The following is a 27,497-nucleotide window of genomic DNA, read 5'->3' on the forward strand; positions in this document are numbered from 1 at the left end:
AGCAGATCTGCACCCTCCTCATTTAGGTGCAGTCCGTCCCTTCTATAGTACCGGTTACCGACTGAGAAGTCGGCCCAGTCCTCCAGGAACCCAAACCCCTCCTTACTACACCAGCTCTTCAGCCACTTGTTTACTTCCCTAATCTCCCTCTGCCTTTCTGGTGTGGCTCGATGTACCGGTAGTATTCCTGAGAACACTACCTTGGAGGTCCTTTTCCTCAATTTAGCTCCTAAGTCCCTAAAATCGTTCTTTAGGACACTCCATCTGCCTCCGACTTTGTCATTGGTGCCAACGTGCACCATGACAGCCGGGTCTTCCCCAGCCCCTCCCAATAATCTGTCCACAAGATCCGTGATGTGCCGAACCCGAGCGCCCGGTAGACAACATACTGTTCGGCGCTTCAGGTCTTGGTTACAGATTGCCCTCTCTGTCCTTCTAAGAATTGAGTCCCCTACCACCAGAATCTGTCTTTCCTTTCCCTTTGCTGCCCCCCCCACTCTCACTGGAGGAGTTCTTCCCCTGGCAGCTAGGAGAGTCCCTCATCTCCAGCAGTGCTGGTCCCTGACTGGTTTCACCAATGTCACTCAATGGAGCGTACTTATTGGGATGCTCCAGTCCTGGATCGGCCTCTCTGGCACTTCCCCCTCTACCCCTCCTGACTGTCACCCATCTACTCTTTGCTAGTGCCTGCACCTCTTTGTCTCCACCCGCCTCTGTGCTGGCCCCTGCCGGCACCTGCCGTGTACGTTCCTGGCTCACCTTTAGTATGGAGGGACTTCTCAGTGCTGACAGTTGCTTCCCCAGATTCAGAACCTGGGCTTCCAGGGAAACAATGTGCTTACATTTTGCACAGCAGTATTCGCCCTCGATCGGATGATCAAGGAACGCATACATGCGGCAAGAGTCGCCTCTCCACACCCGCCGGGCATCGTACCTATTAAATTTAGTGAGGATTTGGGGATTTTACCCTGTCCAAATTACCTAACAGCTAGCTTCCTGGCACTAATACTCAAGACAATACACAGGTACACAACAAGACAATACACAGGTACTCACAGACCTACGTGCACTCGCAATACACAAGTATACAGTACACAATACACAAGTACTAACGATCCACACACACTACTCAGACAACACTCAGATACTCACACTACACAGGTACTATGACCCCTGTTATAACCTCCTGTTTTAAACTCTTGTTTTTATCTCCCACTTATACCAGCTCCACTTACACCAAGTTCCACAGCCTCAGACTGAGCACGCTCAGACTGAGTCCTACAACCAGTTAAATAGGCACCTGTGAGCAATTAACCACCCCCCTTAATTGATTGATGGAACCAGAGAAAAAAAAAAAAAAGCTATTTAAAAAGTGACAGCAAAAGGCAAATTAAAAACTAAAAGGAAAAGCCCCAAAAATGCAACCCAGCAAACAAACAGCAAACAAACAGCAACAGCAATTTAGACTGGGGAACGTCTAAGAACATAGAGAAAAGCAGGCAAGAGCTTCATCTTGAATAGATGAAGACCTAACAGGTAAAGGGGGAGCTGAGCCCATGCTTTTAGTTTAGCTTTCATATTTTGTATCAACGGAGCTAGGTTTAATGTATAATAGTCAGCAGTGGATAAGGGATACCTAGATATTTAATTTTGTTGGTCCATATTAAGGGGAGATTAGGGTCTTGTAAAGATTTTGCCACAGTGTCAATCGGCAATATTTGGGATTTGTCTCAGTTGACTATGAGTCCTGAGCAGTCATTGAAACCGGAGAGGATGCCTAGAGCTGCTTGAAGGGAAGGACCTGGGTCATTTAGGAATAGAATGAGATTGTCCGCATACATAGCTAGGTTTTCATATATGGAGTTGACATGTATGCCCCTGATCATTTTCGCTTCTCTAAGGGCCGAGGCAAGTGGCTCCATCACCAGGGCAAAGAGTGCTGGTGATAAAGGGCAACCTTGCCTCGTACCTCTGCCAGTTGTGAAGGGAGGTGAGAGGGCGCCACCTAGCTTAACCCGTGCTGTCAGGCACCTATATAGAATTTCAATCCACTTGCGGAATTTAACCCCAAATTCCATGACCTCCAGAGCTGAGGACATATATGTCCAAGCCACAGAGTCAAATGCCTTCTCTATATTCAATGCCACCAGTACCCTAGTGGCGTTCTCATAAGGTGGTAATTGCAAGTGGGTGAAGACTCTGCGTAAGTTGATGTTCGTCGATTTTCCTGTTATAAACCCAGTTTGATCTATGTTGACCAAACATGGGAGAATCGTCTGTAATCGAGTTGCCAACATTTTGGTTAATATCTTTAAGTCATAATTTAGTAAAGAGATTGGCCTTTTTGAGGCACAGTGGGACTTGTCCTTACCCGATTTAGGAAGTAAAACAATATGAGCTTGGTACATAGAAGGGGGCAGGGACATCTGCTTTTTACACTTGGCGTATACCTGTGAAAGTTTATATGCAATTAATGCTGCATATGTTTTGTACCAGTCGCCAGGAAGGCCGTCTGGGCCCAGAGTTTTGTTGCCTGGGAATGAGCGGATCGCTGCTTCTACTTCCTCGGCAGTAAAATCCCTATCCAGAGATTCACAATCTTCCTGCGATAGAGTGGGTAAATGTAAGGACTGTAGATATTCCATAATCTGCTCAGCAGGCCCATTGGGGGTGCTGTATAGAGATTTTCATAGAAACCTAAATTCGTTCAGGATTTGATAGGAATCAGAGACGACTCTGCCATCTGGACAACAAATTTCAGACACCACCGTTTGCATTTTAGATTCCACCAGCCAGATTTGGCAGAAGTTTTCTATTCTTGTCTCCGGACTTGAAGATCCTTCCAGCCAAAGAACCTAGATCTAGTTGCATGGCCGAAGTAAGATGACGAGACAAAGCTCTTTTCGTCTCGGCCAGTTGGCTGAAATGACCAGGAGTCGGGAAGTCGGAAATAGCCTCGGCAGCTTCTGTTTTTCTGGACTCAATCTATTGTAGTTGAGAGGACATCTCAGATCTGACTGCCTTGATAGCTGAGATGTACGCTTCCCTAGTGATGGCTTCAAAAGCCTCCCAGACCACATGAGTTGAGGCGGAGCCCTCATTAAGGTCCCAGTATTGTAGTAGTTTAGGGGAAATCATCTCCTCAACCTTAGGGTCCTGCAGCCACTTAGCAGCTAGAAGCCAGCATCTCTCACTCCTGTTCTCCGATAACACCAGCTTAATGTCCAGAGGGGCATGGTCAGAGGCCCGCAGGTAGGTACGAGACCTCCCCCACCGCCGCCAAAGCACAGGTGTTGCCAAAGACCAGGTCAATCCTGGAACCCGATTTATGAGTAGTGGAGTGAAAGGAGTAGGCCCTATTATTTTGGTGTTTCTATCTCCAAATTTCAGTGTAATTAAAGGCCAGTGCCCAGTGGCGTAAATCAGGTGTATAAACTCCATTAGGATTAGACGAGTTTAAAGATGGGTCTAAAGTGGAATTGAAGTCTCCTGCTATATAGAGCTTGGAGAATTGCAGTGTAACCAATTTTTTGTATACCTTGTACAAGACCCACTGGTTGAAAGGAGGAGGAACATATACATTGACCAGAGCATACATAATCACTTTAATTTCCAGTAAGAGTATAATATACCAACCCTCCTGGCTGGTCATCAACTGAATAACCTTATATGCAAGGGACTTGGCCAGTAATCCCCGAATATTCCAAGATATCAGTTTTATTCCGTAGCCATCTTGGACATGTAGTAAAGTGACCGTGTGACACGTAGATGAGGGGCTTCATCCCATTTGAGATCTGAGAGAGAAAGCAAAGTAGGGCAATCCTGAAGAAAATGAGTACCATCATAGCATAGGAAAAGAACCAATCGTGCAGTAGATGTAGAGCGTACAAAACTAAAAAACAAAAAAATATTAAACTCCCTACTGACCATAGAGTACCCCAGTTCTGCCCCTAAACTTGTTCAGAACCTCCTACTGGCCGGAACCCCAACAAAAATATCCAGTCAGTTTTATACCCTAAACTCAACTTAAACTTTGGCTATTATAAGGTCCCTCCAGGTGAGTGGAGAATAGCAGGTCTACAACTTCAGGTGATCTATTCGGGATCAAACTGTGAGGGGAGGTGCGAAACTAACTAAGTTACTCGTGAAGCAACTCCGGTACTTGCAGCAAGATTGGAAGGATAAAACAAGTGAGGATATCTAAGTTTAAGCGGAGATCCTTATCTCAAAGTCTTCAGTCAGTCGTCGGCATCCGCTGGATTATCAAAGAAACAGACTATTCCATCATGCTGGACCCGGAGGCGACAGGGATAAAGCATGCCATACTTAATACCTTTATCTCGGAGCCGTTTACGGACATCATTGAAGGTTTTTCTCTTCTTCTGGCGCTCGGCTGAGAAATCCGGGAAGAGCAGAACAGAGTTATTGCCGTATTTGAGGGCAGTATGCCTGCGAGCTTCAAAAAGGATTCTGTCACTGTCACGGTATTTGAGAAACCAGACTAGAAAAGGTCTAGGTGGGTTGCCAGGAATCGCTCGGCCCGTCGGTACCCGAGGCAGTGCAGTTCCTTTTTCAGGGGCCTAGGGTTAGCATCGCTCGGGCAGATTGATGTAGCTGGAGGTGGCAAGATGGCGGCCGTCACCAGGCCCTGATAAGCCGTGGCTGGATTAACAGGCCAGCGGGTTCGATAGGCTTTTATACTGCTGCAGGGAGGCAGGGGTGTGAGAGGGAGAGATGAGGCTGCGAGCCCCCACTTCGGGCATATGGATGGCAGAGGCTCAGGACGTGCTGGCGGGACCAGGGCCTTGAAGATGACAGTGGCCGTGGGGAGGTGTACTCTTATGGTGGCCCAGATATCACCGCGGGCGGGCAGAAGGTGCACTCAATATCTGGCCCAAGGCAAGGCAGAGGGCAAGGAGATATGGTCTGGGGAGCTTACAATGCTCACCTGACCACTGGAATCACAGATCGTGAAGGATGGTGGCTAGGATTACCGGAGCTCCTCACCAACACGTCCGCCGCTGCTCACATCTGGACACCCCCCCCCCCCCTGCTGATGTTTAAAGTAACATTGGATATGGGATTGATGGTCTATATATTATATGGTTTTTCCTGTATGTGACACTAAAATGTAAAGCCTAACTCCAGGCAAAATAGTTTTTTTTTCCTGCATGCAGTGGGGGCTTTGCCCCACTGCATTTCAGTGCTCAAGTGTACAAACACTCCTGTGGACAGCTGAAACTCACCAAAGGCAATGGACCTTCAGAGTAATAAAGGTCACAGACCCAGAAATGCTCCACTCATCGCATAAAACCATAAATGTACTTATTATTAATAAAAACTATTATACACTTATATTGTGAACACCGGCACTAAATCTACGCATAGACTCTGTAGGGAGACGCTACTGCTCCGCTCAGCAAGTACCTGAGCCAGGGTATAGTCCACTCTGACTCTACCTGGAAATTCTAAGACTGGATGTGACATCACCACTGTGTTAAGCATGCCCCAACGCATTTTGAATATCTTCAGGAATCATGGTTTTCATGCAATTAGCCCCCCTTATATTTTTTCTGTGTGTCTGAGTGAAGCATTCCTGGGTCTGTTAAGTAAGGATTGCTTATGACATACTGAGCACGTTTCAACCTTTAATAATCTGAAGATCTTTTTCCTTTGGCGAGTTTCATTTGTCCAGAGGGGTGTTTGTACACTTGAGCACTGAAGTTTGTTTTTTTTGGAAGGAACATTATTTGAAAATTACATTGCGGGTGGAACAAAACTCCTGGAATCAGAGTATTTTTCATCAACTACCACATAACATTAATTGAACATCTCATTTAAAATGGAGCTCATTGTAAAACTCATATTGCTCATGTATTGTGATCACACTTTATTCACTTTGAGCATTGTTTTTTGTAAATTTAATTTTATTGTTCTTATTGTGTTTTCTAATTGTTTAGCAGTTTAGCACTTTATTAAAATTTTTGGTGTTGCACAAAGTTATTGGCACAATTATGGTTAGCGCTGCCTTTAAATTATGTGCTTAGATTTGTTTTGGGAGAAAAGTTACATTGTCATTGCACTTTACCCTCATTAGTAAAATTGATTGGTTTCATTTAGTGTATATGGATTGTGAGGAACATTCATATTTAAATATTATCATTATTTTATTATATTTCTAATATAATAATTTTATTGTATTTAACGTATTTTGTATGACTATTAACATTTTGCTCTTTTGCGTGTTAGCCTTGAAGAAGGGGGAGTCCAGCTTGCTCAAAAGGCATTGGCTGTGTCTTACGTTTTTAATAAATATGAACCTCCAAACGAACCTGCAGGCAACATGACTGTTTGTTTATCACTAGGTGCTCCTAACCCTATATCTTGGATTTTACCTTCTGATGAGCAATCTTCTCATCGCAACCAGAGAGGCACAGCCAAGTACTCCAGATAGGTCTACACACCACTGTCACTTATGGGTTTACATCCTTCAAGGAGCACAACCCCCCCTCCAACTATTTTTGGATTTCCATGAAAACTGATTCTCTATACCAGGCCAACCCTACAGCAAACATACCAGTATTGATAAATTTAGTCTGGGTATCCAGGCTTCAGTAACCTTTGGCCATAAAAGGGTTAAAGGGTACATAAACATTTTTTTTCTTTGATCAAACGTGATAAAAATAGGTTTGTCCTGTGGTTCAATTCATGTATTTGATGTAAGCTGTAGCTATACATCCTTTTTTTCAAGGCAGTCCCATTTATGAGCCAAAAGCTAGTTATAATGAGCAGTGCAGGGGTTAAAGATAGGAAGTCGATCCTGACAGTAGATGTTGAGCTCTGTACTCATGCGGTGTACAAAATGGAAAATGCACCATGCTAGATATGAGAGTTGCCAGTAATCCTTTGAAATGAATTGTATGAAACCGGAAACAGTCTCAGTCAGTGCAATAGCTATACACTTGGTTTGCTTCTGGATTTCACTTACACAGCTCTGTTTGCCCATGCAGTGTTGAGTTACTGTGGTTACCCTGATCAGAAACCTTTTCTCTTGCAAGTGTGCTTTATTTAGTTACTGTGATGGGAAAGTCATTTTTAGTTCTGCTGAGAAAATAGACAGTTTATTAAAGTAGAGCATCTTTTTCAGCAAATCATTGTGTAAGAAATTACATTTTCCCAGATTATAGTGCCTCTGCGCAATTGCATAATGTGAAAAATTGAAACTTGTGAGCTGCCAATAGTATAGATGTGTATTGTATAGAGTTTGCATATGCATTCAAGAAATTCATTATTGTGCTAAAATAATGTTTTATTCAATTCACTTTAAAGGGTAACATCACTCTCTCAATCAGCTAGCATTAGTAAATAGATAGGAAAGTATATTATATTATACTTCCTGGTTTCCAGGCTTAGACAAATTATGTCATACATCACAGGAGTTTTAAGGAGCAGAGGAGGGGATGTGAGGAGGGGTTTTCTTAGCAAAGCACATCTTCATGCCTGAGCTAAGAGCCGATGGATTCCAGGAAGTAAATGCTACGTGAATCTTCTGCCCTTGCTGAAGATGGCTACGGCCAGAAATGCTAGGGGTGTTTTTCAAAATGTTTTCTCAGCAAAAATTAAGCATGAAAACATGGATGGGTGCTTTGCTTTGAATAATAAAAAATAATTAAACAGCAATTTTGGTTTGTGGTGCAGTGTAGTTCACTTTAAGTAGGTTCAGATTTTTAGATTGATGAGAGACAGCTAAGCCCAAATAGTTTCTAACCAATAAAGTGTGAGGTTCAGAAATGTATTCAGAAATAGGGACAGTATTAACAGAAAAGTGGAAATAATGAAAACATAAACAAATGTGGATCTGTTACCCATAGTGGCCTGTCAGGTTTTCCTATTTTAGCGATCCTTCTACTATGCATTTCCCTTTGTGACTCATCCCCTTTCATTGTTTAAAATACCTGAAGTTTAAAATGTTCCCCTCATCAAGTTTAAAAACTGCAGCACAAATTTGGAGTGCTTTAGGAAGATGTATAGTATTTGCAGTATTTAGGGAGATGAGTGCAACCTGAAAGTTAAACCTAGCTCCATGGTGGGTACATTTACTGACAATTTTCTTCTTCTTGCAGTCCAGCGTCTGTCTTTCTACTCATGTATGCACCATTTGAACAAAAGTAGTACTGTTCACTTGTGCAAGGACTAGACAGGTTACAGAAGAGTGCAGAGAATGGAAACCAACAGGCAGTAGGTGGCCTGCTGGGAGAGGGGAGAGTTTTGTAGTCATGCTCCCAGCAGAGGATACCTTGAAATTAGGAATTTAGAGATAACACTTACATCCCCAATAAGGATCTATTCACACCGATTTGAATCACGGGCGGGATCGCCACGATTCCAAAACGAGGCAAAAGGGCGGGATGCGCTTGGGATGCCATTACTTCTTAATGCCACCCCAGTCGCATTGCAATTTTTGGGCAGTAAATCGCAAAGCTTGTTGCTCAGAGGAGCTGGAGTTTATTTTGGGTGACAGCATCACACATTGCGATTTGCTATGATTGCAGTGTGATTTATCACGCCAAAATCGCACCACAATTGGGGCGCCATTAAAAAGTAATGGCATCACAAACGCATCCCATGTTTTACTGTGATTTGGAATCGTGGGCAGAATCATGGCGTATCCCCCTGCGATTCAAATTGCCTAGGTGTGAATGGAGCCTTACTGCGGATTTCATTTTTCTGGAGTTCTCGTTTAATGGCTCTTACTTTTGCACAAAACTCTTCTACGGTTTTTTGTTACACCTGGAAAGTGAAAAACTGTTGCTGATCAGTGTGAGGTGGGGCCCTGCTGCCTTTGTCAGCCATTAGCTGAAATTAGTATACAAATCTTTTGTGGAAAAAAAAAAACAGTAAGGAATCAGAAGCCACCAGCTGTTCAAAAGGCTTGCAGATGTTTATTAAAATCAGGCAGCACTTCTAGAGCACAATCCCTAACGTGTGAAATTGTCCTCCATGTATTCATCCATAAAGCATACGTGACCAAACTTCCCTCATACCAGAACCTCTTTCACTGAAAGGAAAACCTTTTGTAAAAAGGTCAAAAAGTTTGGATGACCATTTAAGCTAAGGATAAGCATATCAAAGAAGCTATGAAATAAACACGTGCCTTACAGCATGTCTTGTGCTGTCATTCACCCAAAGGAATGACGTTACTCCTCTGCAGGGAGTGAACTTTTCTGTTGCAATATAGTCAGAACACACTTTTGTAGCAAATATATCTTTGACTTCAGTATCATGCATACTGTAGCTATTACAATTAGACCTCTTTCACACTGGGGCGCTTTGCAGGCGCTACAGCGCTAAAAATAGCACCTGCAAAGCGCCCTGAAAGAGCCACTCCTGTCTCTCCAATGGGAAAGCCCAAGGGCTTTCACGTTGGAGCTGTGCGCTGGTAGGACGCTAAAAAAAGTCCTGCTAGCAGCATCTTTGGAGCGGTGAAGGAGCAGTGTGTATACCACTCCTCCACCGCTCCTGCCCATTGAAATCAATGGGCAGCGCGGCCTTACCGCTGGCAAAGTGCTGCCGCAGCAGCGCTTTGCAGGTGGTCTTAACCCTTTCTGGGCTGATTTTAACCCTTTCTTGGCCGCTAGTGGGGGGTAAAAGTGCCCCGCTAGTGGCCGAATAGCGCCGCAAAATTGACAGTAAAGCTTTACTGCCGCCGCACCCACCGCCCCATTGTGAAAGGGGCCTTATATTAGGTGCATCTACAGTATGGTCATAATGTAAAATCATATATTCATTTCCATTGTATTTCAGTTATTTCTAGCCTACTCCTATTAATTTGAATGATCTTGAAGTTTGTAAACTTTGTATTGATCTCCACACATTTACTTCCCTGCATTCTGTGATACACATTCACTATGCCCTATGAATAGGCGCTGCTGTGCCACACATTTCACAGAGCCTGCCTTCTGAGCTACAGGGGTGCTGAGAGAAGACGTTTCAGGAGGTAGTCATTACAGGAGTCACTCCATGCCAGCAGCAAGGATTGGGCTATGTAGTCCTTAAAACATTAAAAGTAACAGCAGAGGAGGAGCTGCAAAGCATGCAGGGAATTTATAATGTTCTGAAAAGAGGCAGACAGCAAACAAGCAGCACTTACAATGTGAGAATAGATTTTTCCTTGTCAAAAGAAGTTTATTGAGTATACAATGTTATAAAGATACATAAAGTAAGTTTACAAGGATCTATAAAGTAAGCTCATTGTTTTACAGTAGGGTTTATGTAGGTAAATATCATGAAATTTCAAATATTAAACATTGGGTTCACGTAAACCTAAATTAAATTAAAGATATATATCATTTCCTTAGTTACTTTTGTAGGTATTTAAATGATTTATACCTACTATACATATTGTTTACAAGTAGAGTGTATATAGGTCAAATAAATTCTGATAATGAGCTTTAATCATAAGGTGGAGAAAAGGAAAGAGAAAGAAGAAAAAGGGTTGAAAGGTAGAGGTATGGTCCACAAGGTTGTCCCGCTCGTCAGTTTATTATTCTTTTTAGTTCTCTTTGAAGCCTTAGAATGGGTGTCTCTGTAAGTCATTTAATCTGTTACCATGGCAACAGGACAGAGTCATTGAAGTTTGACAGGAACTGTTGTTTTATCCAAGGATGCCAAAGTTTTTCAAATTTTGGAATTTGATTTTGATCGATGGCTACCATCTTAGCATGGGACATTGTATTATTCATTCTGTGAATTGTTTCTGCTAGTACCAATGTAGGAGATTTCCATGCCTTGGCCACTGTTTGTTTTGCAGCCGTTATTAGTTGGATCATAAGTTTGAATTGAGAGAGTGTTAACCATTCCGGTTTTAGATTAAGTAAAGTTAAATATGGATCTGGTTGTATTATTTTTTTAAATATTTTAGATGCAATCACGAAGACTTCCTTCCAGAAGGTTTGGATTACTGGGCACGTCCACCATATGTGTAAATATGTGCCTATTTCTGGGCATCCTCGAAAACAAAGAGCTGAGGTATTAGGTGAATATTTTGCCACTCTAGCGGGTACAAGGTACCAGCGAGTTAGGACTTTATAATTTGTCTCCAGTGCTAAGATGTTGGGTGAAGATGACTTAGATGTGAGCCATATGTTAGACCAGTCCGTGTCTTCTAAAGTTCGTCCCAGGTCCTCCTCCCACCTCTGAACGTAAGAGGGTCTATTAAGATTTGCTACTCCATATAATTGATTATAAAGTGATGAAATTGTACCTTTAGCAAATGGATCTTTTGTACAGATTGATTCAAAAATGGATAATTGGGATAATGGTGTATCCCTCTTTAGGAATGGTGTATAGAAATTTTTGATTTGGAGATATCTAAATATCTCAGAGTTTGGTAGATCATATTTTTCTCTAAGCGATGGGAATGAAAGGAATGATTTAGATGCTATGAAGTCATTTAGTGTCTGAATGCCTGATGTTGTCCAAGCTTTAAAAGAATTTGGGTAGATCCATGCCGGATAAAAGGCCGGATTTCTGATAAAAGAAAGGAGAGGATTGTGTGGAGATTGTAACTGATATTTGGTTTTTAGTTTATCCCAGAGAGATAAGAAGTGTTTAGTTATGGGATTATGAATTTTAAAGCGGTCTTTAGGATCAAGCCATAATAAATTTGATATTAATAGAGGGTCATTTTCTGAAGCCTCTATAAATACCCATAATGGGATTTCCTGTTTTGCATGGTATTTGGACAGACTGGCCAAATGTGCTGCTCTGTAGTAGTTAGTAAAATTAGGGTATCCCAGGCCTCCTTTATTTTTGGGAAGATGTAGTGTGTGTATAGGTATACATGGTTTAGAAGAGCCCCATATAAAAAAAAGTTGCTCTTTTTTGTACTATTCTCAAAAAATAGGAAGGAATTGGAATAGGGAGGACTCTGAATAGATAAAGCAATTTGGGTAGAATAGTCATTTTGATTGCATTAATCTTCCCTATCCAGGATAAAGGAAGTTGCGACCATTGTTTTATTAGATTTGTGATCTGTCTTAATACAGGAGGATAATTGGTTGAGAATAAGTCAGAATGAGATGCTGTTAAATGAATTCCAAGATATGGAATTGATTTTTCTGCCCATGTGAATGGGAGTGCAGCCCTAGCCGGGATCAATTCCATGTTTGTGAGTGAAATATTAAGCACTAGGCATTTCTTAGGATTAATCATAAGGCCGGATAGGGCTGCAAATCCATCAAGAGCTGGTATTAAGTTAGGACCAGAGACCTGTGGTGATGATAGAAAAAGTAATATATCGTCTGCAAATATACATAATTTGTGTGTAATACCTCCTACTTCAATGCCAGTTATAGTTTGGTTTGTTCTGATGTATTGGGCCATGGGTTCGAGTATAAGGGCAAATAATAAGGGAGATAATGGGCAACCCTGTCGGGTACCTCTTTCGATATTAAAGGCTTCAGATTTGTATCCAGCATATTTTATATAGGCTTTGGGTTTATTATATAATGCTTTGATCCATGTTAAAAAGTGGGGTCCAAAACCCCATTTTTGTAATGAATATTGCATATATTGCCAGGATACTGTGTCAAATGCCCTCTTAACATCGAGAGATAGAAAACATAAAGGGATTTTCCGTTTTTTAGCAATATGTGCCAATAACACTGCCCTGCGTATATTATCGCCTGCCTGTCTATTTGGCATGAAGCCTACTTGATCTCTATGTATTAATTTTCCTATAATGCTATTGAGGCGTTTTGCTATTATTTTTGCTAATAATTTAATATCGAGGTTTAGGCTAGGTTTCCACTAGTGCGTCCCCAAAGTCGCGCAATTTTGCCGCGATTTTTTACCGCGATTTTACCGCGACTTTTTACTGCGATTTGAAGCAATGCCTGTATCTATAGACCTCAAGTCGCATCAAAGTGGGACCAAAGTAGTGCAGGGACTACTTTGAAGTCGCTGCGACTTGAAGTCGCACAGATATGAACGGTACTCATTGGAAATCATGGGAAACAATTTGTCATGCGACTTTTCAGTCCCAAGTCGCATGAAAAGTCGCACTAGTGGAAACAGAGCCTTAACAGAGAGATAGGCCGATAATTCACACAGGAAGTATCATCAGAAAGGGGTTTTGGGATCATACAAACAATTGCCATTAGTGTTTCTTGCCGAAAAGAATGTCCATCTAGAAGTTTGTTAAAAGTTTCAGTGAGAATGGGAGAGAGTATTTCTGAGAATGTTTTATAGTATAAAGCCGAGTAGCCATCTGGGCCTGGTCTTTTGTTAAGTTTTAGGTCTTTTATGGCGTTAGCAACTTCATCTATAGTTATAGGCTCATCCAAACTGCTTTTTTGATTCTGAGATAACTCAGGTAAGGTTATTTTTGAGAAGAAGGATTCAGCCTCTGTAGGATTAAATTCATTGTTTGTCTTGTATAAAGTTGCGAGATGTGAGTGAAATTTATGGACTATTTTAACTGGATTACAAGTGTAAACATTTTTTGATAATTTCAAACGTATTGGTTTGAAAGATTTGTTAGTTGAATTTAATGCCCGAGCCAAATATGTACCTGGTTTGTTTGTATTCATGTAGAAATTGTGTTTGGAGCGTTTGAGGGATTTATCAACTGACTCAGTGAGAAATAGATCGTATTCCAATCTAGATTTTTCCAGATGAGATTTTGTACTCTGAGATGGATTATCTTGAAATGATATGTAGGCTGCATTAAAATTGAGTTCTAGTTTTTTTGCTAGATTTTTGCGTTCCCGTTTAAATAGTGCCATTTGTCTTTGTATTGTACCACGCAAGACAGGCTTATGAGCTTCCCACAGTGTTATTGGGGAGATGTCTGTTGTATTATTAATTGATATGTATTCCTTTAAAGCTTGTTCAATGGCCATCTGATGTAGTGGGTGTTTGAGCATTATGTCTGGTAAGTACCACGTTGGGTCATGCGCTTTTGGTATGGCTGAGGCTATAGTAGTGTATACTGCATTATGGTCAGACCACGGAATCGGAATTATATCTGATGCAATAATTTCTGGTATCATTCCTATTGTTAGAAAAATATGATCTATTCTGGTGAAGGTTTGATGGGGGTGCGAGAAATAAGTGAATTTCTTTTTCATTGGGTTACTTTCTCTCCACGAATCTACCAGATTGTATTTGGAAAGAAGTTGAGAAAAAGGTAATCTAGAGGTTATTTTGGATGGTGTAAAAGGTGATTTATCTAGAAATGGGAGGAGGACCTGGTTCGAATCCCCACACATTATCACTGTTCCTATTTTGAGTGTATTAATCACTTGTAATATATGTGAGAGGAATGGTGTAGGTTGTTTGTTAGGAGCGTAGTAGGAAATCACCGTGATTGCTGTATCCATTATATAACCCATGAGTATCAGGTATCTACCTTCTGGGTCTTTAATTTCTGATGATAAGGTGAATGGTGTGGATCGGTGAAATGCAATTAGAGTTCCCCTTTGCTTGGTACAGGCAGAAGCCGTGTAAATTTGTTGATAAAAAGGAGAAATATATTTTGGAGTAGAATCTTTGGTGAAGTGTATTTCTTGGAGGCATACTATGTGAGCCTTCTTGTTATGGAAAGTACGGAAGGCTTTGGTCCTTTTTTGAGGGACATTTATTCCCTGAACATTCAGGGAAAGTATATTCAGTGGTGCCATGGCAACAGATCAAATAGTTTTGACTTACTTTTTGTTATGCAGAGCTGACTGCGCAGATCAACCTGTGTGGACTGAAGAGATGAATAGATAGAAAAGAAACCAGTGAATTCTGGAGTAAAGAGTAAACAAAAAACATATGAGATTAGATGATACATTGTATAAATTATTTTTTGCAAGTAATCACAATTTACCCGTGAAAGAGAATAAATATCTCTCTCAGGGGAATAAGTGCCTTCGTCACACTCCCACATAATATGGTTGGGAGAATGAGGAGGGCTAATGGGGGTACACAGATCTTCCGCTTACAGGAGAGAAGTGCTATGTCAAAAGACATCAAAATGATGTTTCATTAATTGGAGTGCAGAATATAGTTTTTGTTGAAATTATTTATTCCAGGGTGGTTGTATATGGTTAGTCTTGCCCTGGGCTAAATAATTCAGTTAGAAAGGTACTGTTAATAACTTTGGTATTGATGAAGATAGTTTGAATTATTTTGGGATTTTAACCCTTTTAGAGTAAACAATTACATATTTTATTCATATGTAACTGTTTAGATATGTTAACTCATAAAATTGAGGTTGTATTGCTTCAGATTAGAATAAACAAAAACATAATTCTAGGAGCTAGTTAGGTAATAATATATTTGTTTTAAGAAAAGAAAGAAAAAGCTTCAATTACTTCTGGATTATTGAACATATTTGTCCTAAAAAGTAATAAATCTATTGTTATTACCTGATAATATATAACTGAACAAGAATTTCCTTATTTCACTTATATATTCTAAGGCTATATGAATCAGAAGTAATAAGAAATATAACTGGAATGTAACATGATCCCACACAGTGTGTGACTATCAGAATGCAGTTACATTCAGTTATAAATACAGGTTTTTTATAGAGAACCATCTCTTAGTATAATAAATGAAGAGATATCAGGAATTAGGATGTCAGTCCATTGAATCTTCTTGGTCCATGGATGATGTGGCATAACGGCCTCTTTTGTGAGAATGATGATTCCCATTTTGTTCTGATATTTTCTGGGTGCTGCCTGAAGGTGAAGATGATGCCATTCTTCTGCGTGTGGGAGTGTTGCTGCTTGTGGGTTCTGTCAGATTTAATTTTAAAAGGGTTTGTTGTAGTTCATCTGCTGATCTGCTTCTGTAAATTGTACCTTGGTAGTTAAATCTGACTGAAAAGGGGAAGCCCCATTGATACATAATGTTGTGGCGTTGCAGTTCCATTAGTTGGGGTTTCATGGATCGTCTTTTAGTAATAGTAAGTTGGGATAGGTCAGCAAAAATTTGATAATTGTGTCCTTGAAAATTAAGTTCCTTTTTTTCTCTTGCAGCAATTAGTATTTGTTCTTTCGTTCTGTAATAATGAAATTTTGTGATTATATCACGTGGGGGTCCATCTTTCTTTTTGGCTGTGAGGGCTCTGTGTACTCTGTCCAGTTCTAAACGTTCAATAGGGATATCTGGCTTTAGTTCTTGTAATAGAGCAGTAATAGTAGATTGCAGGTCTGTCACAGTTTCAGGTATTCCCCTTATGCGCAAGTTTGAACGTCTGGCTCTATTTTCGTAATCTTCGAGCTTAGTTTGAAGTATTAAATTCTCTTTTTTTAATTGTTCCAATTCTGTTATATTTTCTTGGGTTGTAATTTCAATTTCATCCATTTTTATTTCTAAGGCTGCGGTGCGGTTTCCCAGCTCTCTTATTTCTTTGGTTAGGCTTTTTGTTATTTGGTCTGAGGTTTGTTTTAAAGCCTTATGAAGCATCTTTTCAAATTGTAATAATATTACTGGGGATACTGAGGAGGCTTGTGGAGAAGTTTGTGAGAGGATTTGTTCTGTATCTGACTCAAATGGAGAGTCTTGCTGTGACATTTTCTGTCTGTGAGAGCGCCCTGATGCTGTATATTGTGAGGTGACTGGAGCTGCTTCAGCTGCAGTGAGTGCCTGTGAGCTCTTTGTGAGGTGATTTTTATTTCTGCCACGGCTTCCTCCCAGTACCATATTTCCTGCCCAAACTTTCACAGTTTGTTCCCAGGGGTAAAAAGGCTCAAATGGATACCTTTTGAGCCTGCAGGCTCCGCTTTGTCCTTCTCTTCTCTCCTCAGCGGTGTGGAGCTCTAACAATGCATGTCTGCTCTTGAAACTGTGATTTCAGTCCATCGAGAATAGATTTTTCAAATAAGCTTATATTGACTTGTCAAAAATAATTAATCTTTACATTGTAATGCTGATGTTATAAAATTAATATGTATGCTGTGACCATACATATTCCTTAAATACTGTTTTTATCTACACAGGTGCCCACAGACCGTCCCAAACACCAGATATCCCAGCATTTTACTCAATACCACCTGGAGGAGTTGGGCAGATATCTTCAATGGGTTGGTAAGTGCACACATCTTTAAAATCTTAAATGGCGAAGGGATTATTTAGTAATTCTTTAGTCATTTATTTAATTAAAAACTGTGGCACGTCGGTGCAAGACTGGCATCTGCTGGCTTGTTTGTGAGCAAAGCAGTGCATAGAACAGGGTTGTGTGGCACAAGGTGTAAACTACTAGTCCGTTATCGTAAGTGTGCTCCATGTGGGGTTGCCCTGTTCCTGTTCCAAGTTTACAGGTTTTAATTGATTTCTTTGTCTGGTCCATTAAAGTGATTGTGTTTTTTTAAATTAAAATCACAAGCATGTTATAATTACCTGCGCTGTGCAATAGTTTTGCACAGAGCAGCCCCAAACCTCCTCAACTGGGGTCCCTAGCTGGCGCTCCAGGCTTCTCTTCTGTGTGTGCCCTATAGCAAGCTGCTTGCTGTGGGGGTAAACCTGCTGGCTCGCTCCCAAGCCAGGCTGTGTTCTTCTATTGACACACACTGCATAGCTCAGCCCCCCCCCCCCCCTTTGTAAATTATAGGACAGGGTTGACAGAAGCACAAATACTTTGGCATATAAAACAGCTCTCTGTTTCTCTTCTGTGCATTTAGCTGTTTGACTGGAGTTCCATCTTTAAAATATGCCCTCACTGACCATTCTAGTTGCAGCCACTCTGGGGCAATTCTTCATCAAATTGTACAGCAGAGGCACCAAAGCCGCCGTTCAAAGCATTCCCTGATTTATTTATTTAGAGCGTTTATATAGCCTCAGGTATGTGAAATGTATGAGTTTATTTTAATCTGGCTGGGCTTTGTGTTCTATCAGGCAACTGCTCATAAACATTCCCCTGTACTCAATAGCAAAGGATCTGGATAATGTTTACTAGCAGCCACCTTATATTATTCTCATTCATTGTGTGTGTGATGGGTTTGAGGAAGTAGAAAGGTTTCTATACATCGCCTCAAGTTTAATCCACACTGTACTACTTTCTTTCTCGAACATCACGGGACACAGAGCCACAGTAATTACTGATGGGTTATATAGGTATCACTGGTGATTGGACACTGGCACACCCTATCAGGACGTTCAACCCCCTATATAATCCCTCCCCCTTGCAGGGATACCTCAGTTTTTTACGCCAGTGTCTTAGGTGATGGACGTGTAAAGATGTCCTGTGCTGAGCTCCAAAGGGAATATCCTAAGATCCTATACTGGGGCAAGCCAGGCGAACCGGATCCATTCAAAGTGTCTTTTCATGGCCGAATTGAATGGTACCCGGGCCTCGTGTCCGAAGAAACGAGGTTTTACCCGTAATGCTTCTCTTTTTAGAGAGCTGGACCCCGCAGATCAGAAAATGGCTTTAAACTTCCTAATTTCTGGCGAGGTGCTTTACGGTCCCAGAACTGTTGGATCCCCCTATTCGTAGGGGGCCCCAGTCTCTGACGGTTTTTTCAAATGGAGCCCACCGTGAGAGGTGAAGATTGGGTCTGTGTAAACAGCACCCTGCGGCTGGATAAGGTAAGAGGAGATTCCACAGAATTTTTGAGTTCTAGTGGCTTTTCTCCTTTAAGGTAAATGCATGCTATGCCTATTGTGACCACCGGGGGCTGCCAAGAGCACAAACCTGCACATGCTGACTGTGTCTCAGGTGTTTTCATCGCTGATTATGTCCCAGCGTCTCAAGCAGACTGCAAACAAGTAAGATGGAAAGGGGGATTTCTCATGTTTGAATGTTCCCCCCAGGCTAGAGAGGGGCCACAGGGGTCTAGAAAGTGGTTATACCACCCGGGCTCTGCGGCCTAATGGCCACCATCTCTGAAGATAGCCGTTCAGGCAGATCTTGTTACCAGCCTCCCTCCCTCCCCCCCCCCCCATCCCCAGCCTTTCTCCAGAAGCATGACAGGAGAGTCGGCAGCGCGGGAAGTGCTCGTTTTTTTCAAAACTCGAGGGGGGGGGTAGAGGAGGGGGCGGGACGTCAGCACAGGTGCTTAGACTCCCACTCAGGCCAGCTGCAGGCTATTAAAGGCACTCTGTACAGGTGCACTCAGCCTTCTGAGAGACACAGAGCTGACGGTCGCATGTAAGGTGGGACACAGGCATTCTCCTAGGCAGCATTTACTGAAGTAACACCAGACTGAGCATTGGGTAGCAAGGCTTTTAGCCAGACTACATCGCTCAGCGGGCAGTGTTCATTTGTATACCTCACACCTTGTTGCTTTGCACTATGGGTAGAAGAGGTTCAAGCACCCCAGGAACCAGAGACACTAGGGGATCTCGTTCAGGTTCTGAGGGCCCCCTGTCGGCAGCATCCTCCCCCCCCTAAAGATGGGCCAGGGACGGCTAGCCAGGGAGAGCCATCGGGGTCAGGGGCTACACCTGCTTCTGGCACTTCAGCCCCTGTATATATTACACAAGAGGTTTTTTCCTCAACCATTAATGGTCTAGAGGAAAGATTAATGGCCGTGATTACGTCTTCACTCAGTGGAAGAAAACGCACTAGGCTTTCCTCTGTTCCCCAAGACCCTCAGACAGAGGAGCTCTGGGATAAAGGAGATGAATCCCTTTCAGAGGTTCAGGATGGGACGGATGATTCCTCTTCGGAGGAATCAGGTGGAGAGGGACCCTCTGCGACTTCCCAAGAGGAGAAAGTCTTAGTGCAGATCCTCACTGGATTGGTCCGCTCCACATTTAAGTTGCCCATACCTGAAACTGCTAAAGAATCCTCTTCTGCTTTGGGGTCACTGAAACCTTTCCAAGCAGCACATGCTTTTCCTGTTCATACTTTACTTGAAAAGCTCATTTATTCTGAGTGGGGTCACCCAGACAAACGTTTTTTTCCGCCGAGAAAGTTTTCAACACTTTATCCGATGGAAGAAAAGTTTATTAAAATGTGGGGAATACCGGCTATTAATGCCGCCATTTCCTCCGTAAATAATAGCCTGACTTGTCCTGTAGACAATGCTCAGATGCTCAGGGATCCTGTAGATAAAAGGATGGAATCCCTATTGAAGGATGTTTTCTCCTTAGCAAGATCATTGGCCCAACCTGCAGTAACAGCGATTGGAGTCTGTCAATACTTAAGAGACCATGTTAAGCAGGTCATCAAAGTATTACCTGAACAGCAGGCCCAGGGGTTTGCTAACCTTCCAGCGGCCTTATGCTTTGTGGTTGACGCCATTAGAGATTCTACCGTGCAAACATCCCGTCTTTCACTGGGGTTGGTGCATATACGTAGAATCCTATGGTTGAAAAATTGGTCAGCCGAAGCACCATCTAAGAAGCTACTGGCTGGGTTTCCATTTCGTGGTGCAAGGTTGTTTGGAGAGGACTTGGATAACTATATCAAGAGAATCTCTTGTGGGAAAAGCACTCTCTTACCTGTCAAGAAGAAGAGTAAGCGTCCCTCTTTCAAACGGACTCTTTCCCCAGCGCCGGGGGCTTCAGCCTCCAGGCAGTCTCGACGGCCACCTCCATCGGGGTCCAGAGACAAGAGTCAACCCCAGGGACAAAAGAAGTCCTGGGGAAAGAAGCCTACTAGGCAAAACACTAAGACCTCTGCATGAGGGGGCGCCCCCGCTCACTCGAGTGGGGGGAAGACTGCGACAGTTCTCAGAGCTCTGGCAGGAGGACTTCCAGGACAGATGGGTAATCTCCACGGTAACCTTAGGGTACAAGCTGGAGTTTCATGAATTCCCCTCTCCTCGGTTCCTCAGATCAAATGTTCCCAGAGACCCAGAGAAGAAGCAGTCGCTCCTTCTAGCGTTAGAGCGACTTTTGTCGCAGAAGGTCATTATGATAGTTCCCGCAAAGGACCAGGGATTGGGCTTCTATTCCAACCTTTTTACGGTCCAAAAGCCAAATGGGGATGTCAGGCCCATTCTGGACTTAAGGGATCTGAACCGATTCCTAAGGATTCAATCCTTCCGCATGGAATCAATTCGAACAGTAGTTCCCACCCTGCAGGGAGGAGAATTTCTGGCATCAATAGACATCAGAGATGCATATCTGCATGTGCCCATTTTTCCTGCTCATCAGAAGTTTCTGCGCTTCGAGGTAGGAGGGCGCCATTTCCAGTTTGTGGCTCTGCCTTTCGGGATAGCCACTGCACCTCGAGTGTTCACAAAGATCTTGGCTCCTCTGGCCAGATTAAGGGCTCGGGGTATAGCTGTCATAGCATACCTAGACGACCTGCTCTTGATAGACCGGTCGGTAGCCTCTTTGAATGGAAACTTGAGGACCACGGTCAGGTATCTAGAACACCTGGGTTGAATCCTCAACTTAGAAAAGTCTTTCCTAAAACCAGTAAGAAGACTGGAGTATTTAGGTCTGATTATAGATACAAGCCAGGAGAAAATATTTCTACCCCAGGCAAAGATCACTGCTTTGAGAGAGCTGATTCTGACAGGAAGGACCAAGAAGGGTCCCTCAGTCCGCCTTTGTATGAGGCTACTAGGGAAGATGGTGTCTTCATTCGAAGCAGTTCCCTATGCTCAGTTTCACTCAAGAATGCTGCAACACAGTATTCTGTCGACCTGGAACAAGAAGGTTCAGGCATTAGACTTTCCGATGCACCTGTCGCATGCGGTGCGTCAGAGCCTCAATTGGTGGCTCATACCCGAAAACCTGCAGAAGGGGAAATCCTTTCTACCGGTTACCTGGACGGTGGTAACAACAGATGCCAGTCTGTCAGGTTGGGGAGCAGTTCTGGAACAGGCTGCGGTCCAAGGGGTATGGTCCAAGACAGAGAGGACCTTACCCATCAACATTCTGGAGATCCGGGCGATACATCTAGCTCTAAAGGCCTGGACTATCAGGCTACAGGGTTGTCCGGTCAGGATCCAGTCCGACAACGCCACAGCAGTGGCTTATGTCAATCATCAGGGAGGCACCCGGAGCCGAGCTGCTCAAAAAGAGGTGAACTAGATCTTAGTCTGGGCAGAGATGCATGTGCCATGCATATCGGCAGTTTTCATCCCGGGAATAGAGAATTGGCAGGCGGACTATCTAAGTCGCCAGCAGTTACTTCCAGGGGAATGGTCTCTGCATCCCGACGTCTTTTGGGCCATATGCCAAAGATGGGGGGTTCCAGATGTAGATCTCTTTGCATCCCGATTCAACAAAAAGATAGACAGATTTGTGGCAAGGACAAAAGATCCTCTTGCATGCGGGACGGATGCGTTGGTGATTCCGTGGCATCGGTTCTCACTGATTTACGCATTCCCGCCTATTCTGCTACTACCACGACTCCTTCGCAGGATCAGGCAGGAAAGGAAGTCGGTACTTCTGGTGGCCCCCGCTTGGCCCAGAAGGACTTGGTATGCAGAAATAGTAAGGATGACGGTAGGTTCCCCGTGGACCCTACCGGTACGCCCAGACCTGTTATCTCAAGGTCCAGTGTTCCATCCTGCCTTACAAACGCTAAATTTGACGGTTTGGCTATTGAGACCCACGTTCTGAAGAGTCGTGGGCTCTCAGGTCCTGTCATATCTACCTTGATTAATGCAAGGAAGCCAGCTTCCAGGATGAGTTATCATAGAGTCTGGAAGGCTTATATAACCTGGTGTGAATCCAGAGGTTGGCATCCCAGGAAATATGTCATAGGTAGAATTCTTGATTTTCTACTGATGGGATTAGAGATGAAGCTGGCCTTGAGTACCATCAAGGGCCAGGTCTCTGCTTTATCAGTATTATTTCAGCGGCCACTTGCTTCGCATTCTTTGGTCCGAAACTTTATGCAGGGGGTGATGCGTCTTAATCCTCCGGTTAAAGCGCCCCTAAACCCCTGGGACTTGAATTTGGTCCTGGCTGTGTTACAGAAACAGCCTTTTGAACCAATAAGTCAGATTCCTTTGGTCTTGTTGACAAGGAAATTAATTTTTCTGGTGGCCATCTCTTCTGCTAGAAGAGTATCAGAATTAGCAGCTCTTTCCTGTAAGGAGCCTTATTTGATTATACACAAGGATAGAGTGGTACTAAGCCCTCATCCTAGTTTTTTACCGAAGGTGGTTTCTGATTTTCATTTAAACCAAGACATTGTTCTACCTTCCTTTTTTCCAGATCCCTGTTCTCCGGAAGAGAGATCTCTACATTCGCTGGATGTAGTAAGAGCAGTTAAGGCCTATCTAGGGGCAACTGCTCAGATCCGCAAGACGGATGTTTTGTTTGTGCTGCCAGAGGGTCCCAATAGAGGACAGGCAGCGTCAAAAGCTACCATTTCTAAATGGATTCGACAGTTGATCATTCAAGCTTACGGTTTGAAACAGAAGATTCCTCCGTTTCAGATCAGGGCACATTCCACAAGGGCTATTGGTGCTTCTTGGGCAGTGCATCACCAGGCCTCTATGGCTCAAATCTGCAAGGCCGCAACCTGGTCTTCAGTTCATACATTCACCAGATTCTATCAGGTGGATGTGAGAAGGCATGAGGATATCGCCTTTGGGCGTAGTGTGCTGCAGGCAGCGGTACAGGATCCTCAGGTCTGATTGCACCCTACTTGGTCATGGTTCCCCCCCCTCAGGTAGCATTGCTCTGGGACATCCCATCAGTAATTACTGTGGCTCTGTGTCCCGTGATGTTCGAGAAAGAAAATAGGATTTTTTAAAACAGCTTACCTGTAAAATCCTTTTCTTTCGAAGGACATCACGGGACACAGAGGTCCCGCCCCTCTTCTAATACACTATATTGCTTGGCTACAAAACTGAGGTATCCCTGCAAGGGGGAGGGATTATATAGGGGGTTAAACTTCCTGATAGGGTGTGCCAGTGTCCAATCACCAGTGATACCTATATAACCCATCAGTAATTACTGTGGCTCTGTGTCCCGTGATGTCCTTCGAAAGAAAAGGATTTTACAGGTAAGCTGTTTTAAAAAATCCTATTTTTCTGTAGTCTTGTATATATCCAACAACCAGCAGATAGTTTAACCAGCACTGATAGACTGTATGATCCATCTTCTGACTCAAACAGCCCTGCCAGTGCTGACTAATTGATTACTATGGTAAATGCGGGAAAGGGGTACTTGCAGCCAGCACTTCCCCTACACTGAAAATATTTATTTCACGTACTTATATAGTGCCAACAATTTATTGTCACACTTTTGAGCTCCTGTGTCTGCTACACCAGTTTAAACGAAACAAAGTGCATTTGGCATTAAGTGGTGGTTATGGTAAAAAACAAAAACAAATTGGATGGTAAGAAGCACTCAAAGAAACCCCATGAAACACAAGGAGAGCATGCAAATTTCATCAAAATGTCCCTGGTGGGAATTGAATCCAGGACTCAGTACTGCAAGCCAAGTGTGTAAGGGCTTATGCACACTGCAGCTCAAGAAGAAAAAACTGCTTTTAAAGGCGTTTGAGCTTTTATTTCTCTGCCTAAAAGCCTGAAAAAGCTTTCTGCACGTTTTTATTGACACTTTTTTTAACAAACACTTTTTTATTGAGAGAGACAGCAAAGATATCACTGTGAGAGCAGAGAGAATTTTTTTTTATTTTTACTGCAATCATCGTGGATCCTTTTACTCCTTTTATCACTTAAAGTGATACTAAAGTATTTTTTTTTTTTGTTTGTTTAAAAATAATAAACATGTTATACTTACCTGCTCTGTGCAGTGGTTTTGCACAGAGCAGTTTAGATCCTCCTCTTCTTGGGACCCTCTTCGGAATTCCTGTCCCCTCCCTCCTGTTGAGTGCCCCCACAGCAAGCAGCTTGCTATAGGGGCAGCCGAGCCGCAGCTCTTTGTGTTCATTCAGACACAGAGCTGCAGCCCGGCCCCGCCCCCCTCTCTCATTGTCTCACTGACTTTGACAACAGCGGAAGCTACCCTGTTTCCCCGAAAATAAGACCTAGCGTGATTGTCAGTGATGGCTGCAATATAAGCCCTACCCCCCAAATAAGCCCTACCCTGTTTCCCCAAAAATAAGCCCTACCCTGAAAATAAGACCTACAAGGACTTTAGCTAGGGCTTATATTGCAGCCGTCACCAACAATCACGCTAGGTCTTATTTTCGGGGAAACAGGATAGTGGCGCTGCACTGCTGTCTCAGCCAGGGAGGAGGGAGAGTCCCGGAGTCTCTCGTGCAACATCACTGGATCAAGAAGGGGTTCAGGTAAGTATTGGGGGGTGCACACAGACTTTTGCCTTTACAACCACTTTAATGATTCATGAAATAGTGCTACTGCTTATATTGCAGAGGCTGCTATTTATGACACTGCAGCTGCAACACAGGCCAATCAGTCGTCATTACGGGACACATCCTTTACCTTTGAACCATATTTCTTCGGGATATTTTGCAAACCTGTATGGTGAGCTGAGAAAATATCCAGATTTTTTTTTTTTTTTCACAGGGATGTCCAATGTGACCTTTGATGACCTTATTAATTATGGATTTTTTTTTAACCGGTTCCCGACCGGTGCAGGCCGATGTACGTCGGCAGAATGGCACGGCTGGGCAAATGGGCGTACCCGTGCGTCCCTTTAAATTTGCCGCCGTGTCATTGCGTGCGCGCCGCCCGGGAGCTCCATGAGTCGGGTCGCGGGTCCCGCGGACTCGATCGCCTTGGGGATACCCGCAATTGCCTCGTGGAGAGGACGAACGGGGAGATGCTAATGTAAACAAGTATCTTCCAGTTCTGCCTAGTGACAGTGTCACTGATCTCTGCTCCCTGTGATCGGGAGCAGAGATCAGTGACGTGTCACACGTAGCCACGCCCCCCCCATAGTTAGAAACACTCCCCAGGACATACTTAACCCTTACATTGCCCCCTAGTGGTTAACTACTTCACTGCCAGTGTCATTTACACAGGAATCAGTGCATTTGTATAGCAAAATGGTCCCAAAAATGTGTAAAAAAAAAAAATGTCTGATGTGTCCACCATAATGTCGCAGTCACGATAAAAATCGCTGATCGCCACCATTACTAGTAAAAAAAAAAAAGAATAATAAAAATGCCATAAAACTATCCCCTATTTTGTAAACGCTATAAGTTTTGCGCAAACCAATCAATAAACGCTTATTGCGATTTTTTTTTTTTTTTTTACCAAAAATATGTAGAAGAATACATATCGGCCTAAACTGAGGAAAAAAATAAAAAAAAAGATAAAAACCGCAGAGGTAATCAAATACCACAAAAAGAAAGCTCTATTTGTAGGGGAAAAAAGGACGTCAATTTTGTTCGGGAGCAACGTCGCAGGACTGCGCAATTGTCAGTTAAAGCGACGCAGTGCCGAATCGCAAAAAGTGCTCTGGTCAGGAAGGGGGTAAATTCTTCCTGGGCTGAAGTGGTTAAAGGTTTTAAGTATATATAACTTTTTTTTTTTTTTTTCATACTAAAATTGTAATTTATTACTCTGGAAAAAAAATTGGCCACAGCAATTGCTGTTACTTTGGCCAGTTTTTGTGGCCAAATGTTTCTTCTTTATGCCAATTCTTGTGGCCAAAGTAAAGCCCCATACACACTATTAGATTTTCTGCAGATTTTTGTCTTCAGATTTACCAAAACCATGTAGTGCAAGGGCCTGCCTGATTGAATACAAATTGAAACTCTTAAGGTTTGACATCATATTATATGGTTTTGGTAAATCTGAAGACAAAAATCTTCAGAAAATGTAATAGTGTGTATGGCAGTGGTTCCCAACCTTTCTAGTGCCGTGACCCCTTGATAAAATTTCCCAAGTTGTGGGGACCCTTAACTGTAAAATTGTTTTCGTAGCGTGGGTTGTCAGCACTCAAGGCAAGACAAGTAATTTGTGTCCCTAACCCACGGACATTTAGCGCTCCCTGAGTCCCTTCCACTCGTACAGTATTAAAACCCCTTATGGTATATTTTAGGTAATTTTTATGTACCACTCTCTCTTTGTTCTCCTTTTATCTCCCTCTATCCTAATTTCTTGTTTTTTCCCCATCCCTCTCTCTAGCCATCTTTCTTGTTCTTTCTCTTATTCTTTCCCCTCCCCTTTTCTTTGTTCCTCCCCCTCTTTTCCTCTCCCTTCCACGTATTCTCTATATTCCTTCTCTTACTCCTTGGTGGTGGTGGTGGTGGTGGTGGTGGTGGTGGTGGTGTGTGTGTGTGTGTGTGTGTGTGTGTGTGGGGGGGGGGTAAAGGGATGAGTGGCAGTGCTGGCGGGGAGTTGGGATGAGTGGCAGTGCTGGTGGGAGATGGGATGAGTGGCAGTGCTGGGGGGGGGAGTTGTGATCAGCTAACTTGGGTACTCTTGCCAAAATCAGGAGATAGGGTCTCCTCCAGCCCCTCTCACTTTACATTCCTCACCAATCAGCTGACCTCTAGTCTCTGCCCCCCAGCCATGCCATGAACTGAATGACATGCGAAGAGGCTGAGTGGGTGGCCGCGGGCTCCAGGGACAGCCCTGCTGGGCGGCTGCAAAACGGCTGGGAGAGCAGCGTGGGCTTCGGGATTCGGTGACCCCTGGCAAATT

General features: G+C 43.2%; 1 protein-coding gene across 3 annotated transcripts in view; it reads left to right on the plus strand.

Annotated features, from left to right (window-relative positions):
• Positions 1 to 27,497, plus strand: part of LOC141132419 (transcription factor 7-like 2) — a 1,287,046-nt gene that overhangs the window by 401,592 nt on the left and 857,957 nt on the right. For all 3 annotated transcript variants that reach the window (XM_073620780.1, XM_073620781.1, XM_073620782.1), the window contains exon 5: positions 16,995 to 17,082. In XM_073620780.1, coding sequence (XP_073476881.1) covers positions 16,995 to 17,082 — 88 coding nt within the window. The remainder of the gene's footprint in view (positions 1 to 16,994; positions 17,083 to 27,497) is intronic.

This window comes from Aquarana catesbeiana, linkage group LG03 (genome assembly GCF_042186555.1).
Source record: "Aquarana catesbeiana isolate 2022-GZ linkage group LG03, ASM4218655v1, whole genome shotgun sequence".
NCBI classification, from domain to species: domain Eukaryota; kingdom Metazoa; phylum Chordata; class Amphibia; order Anura; family Ranidae; genus Aquarana; species Aquarana catesbeiana.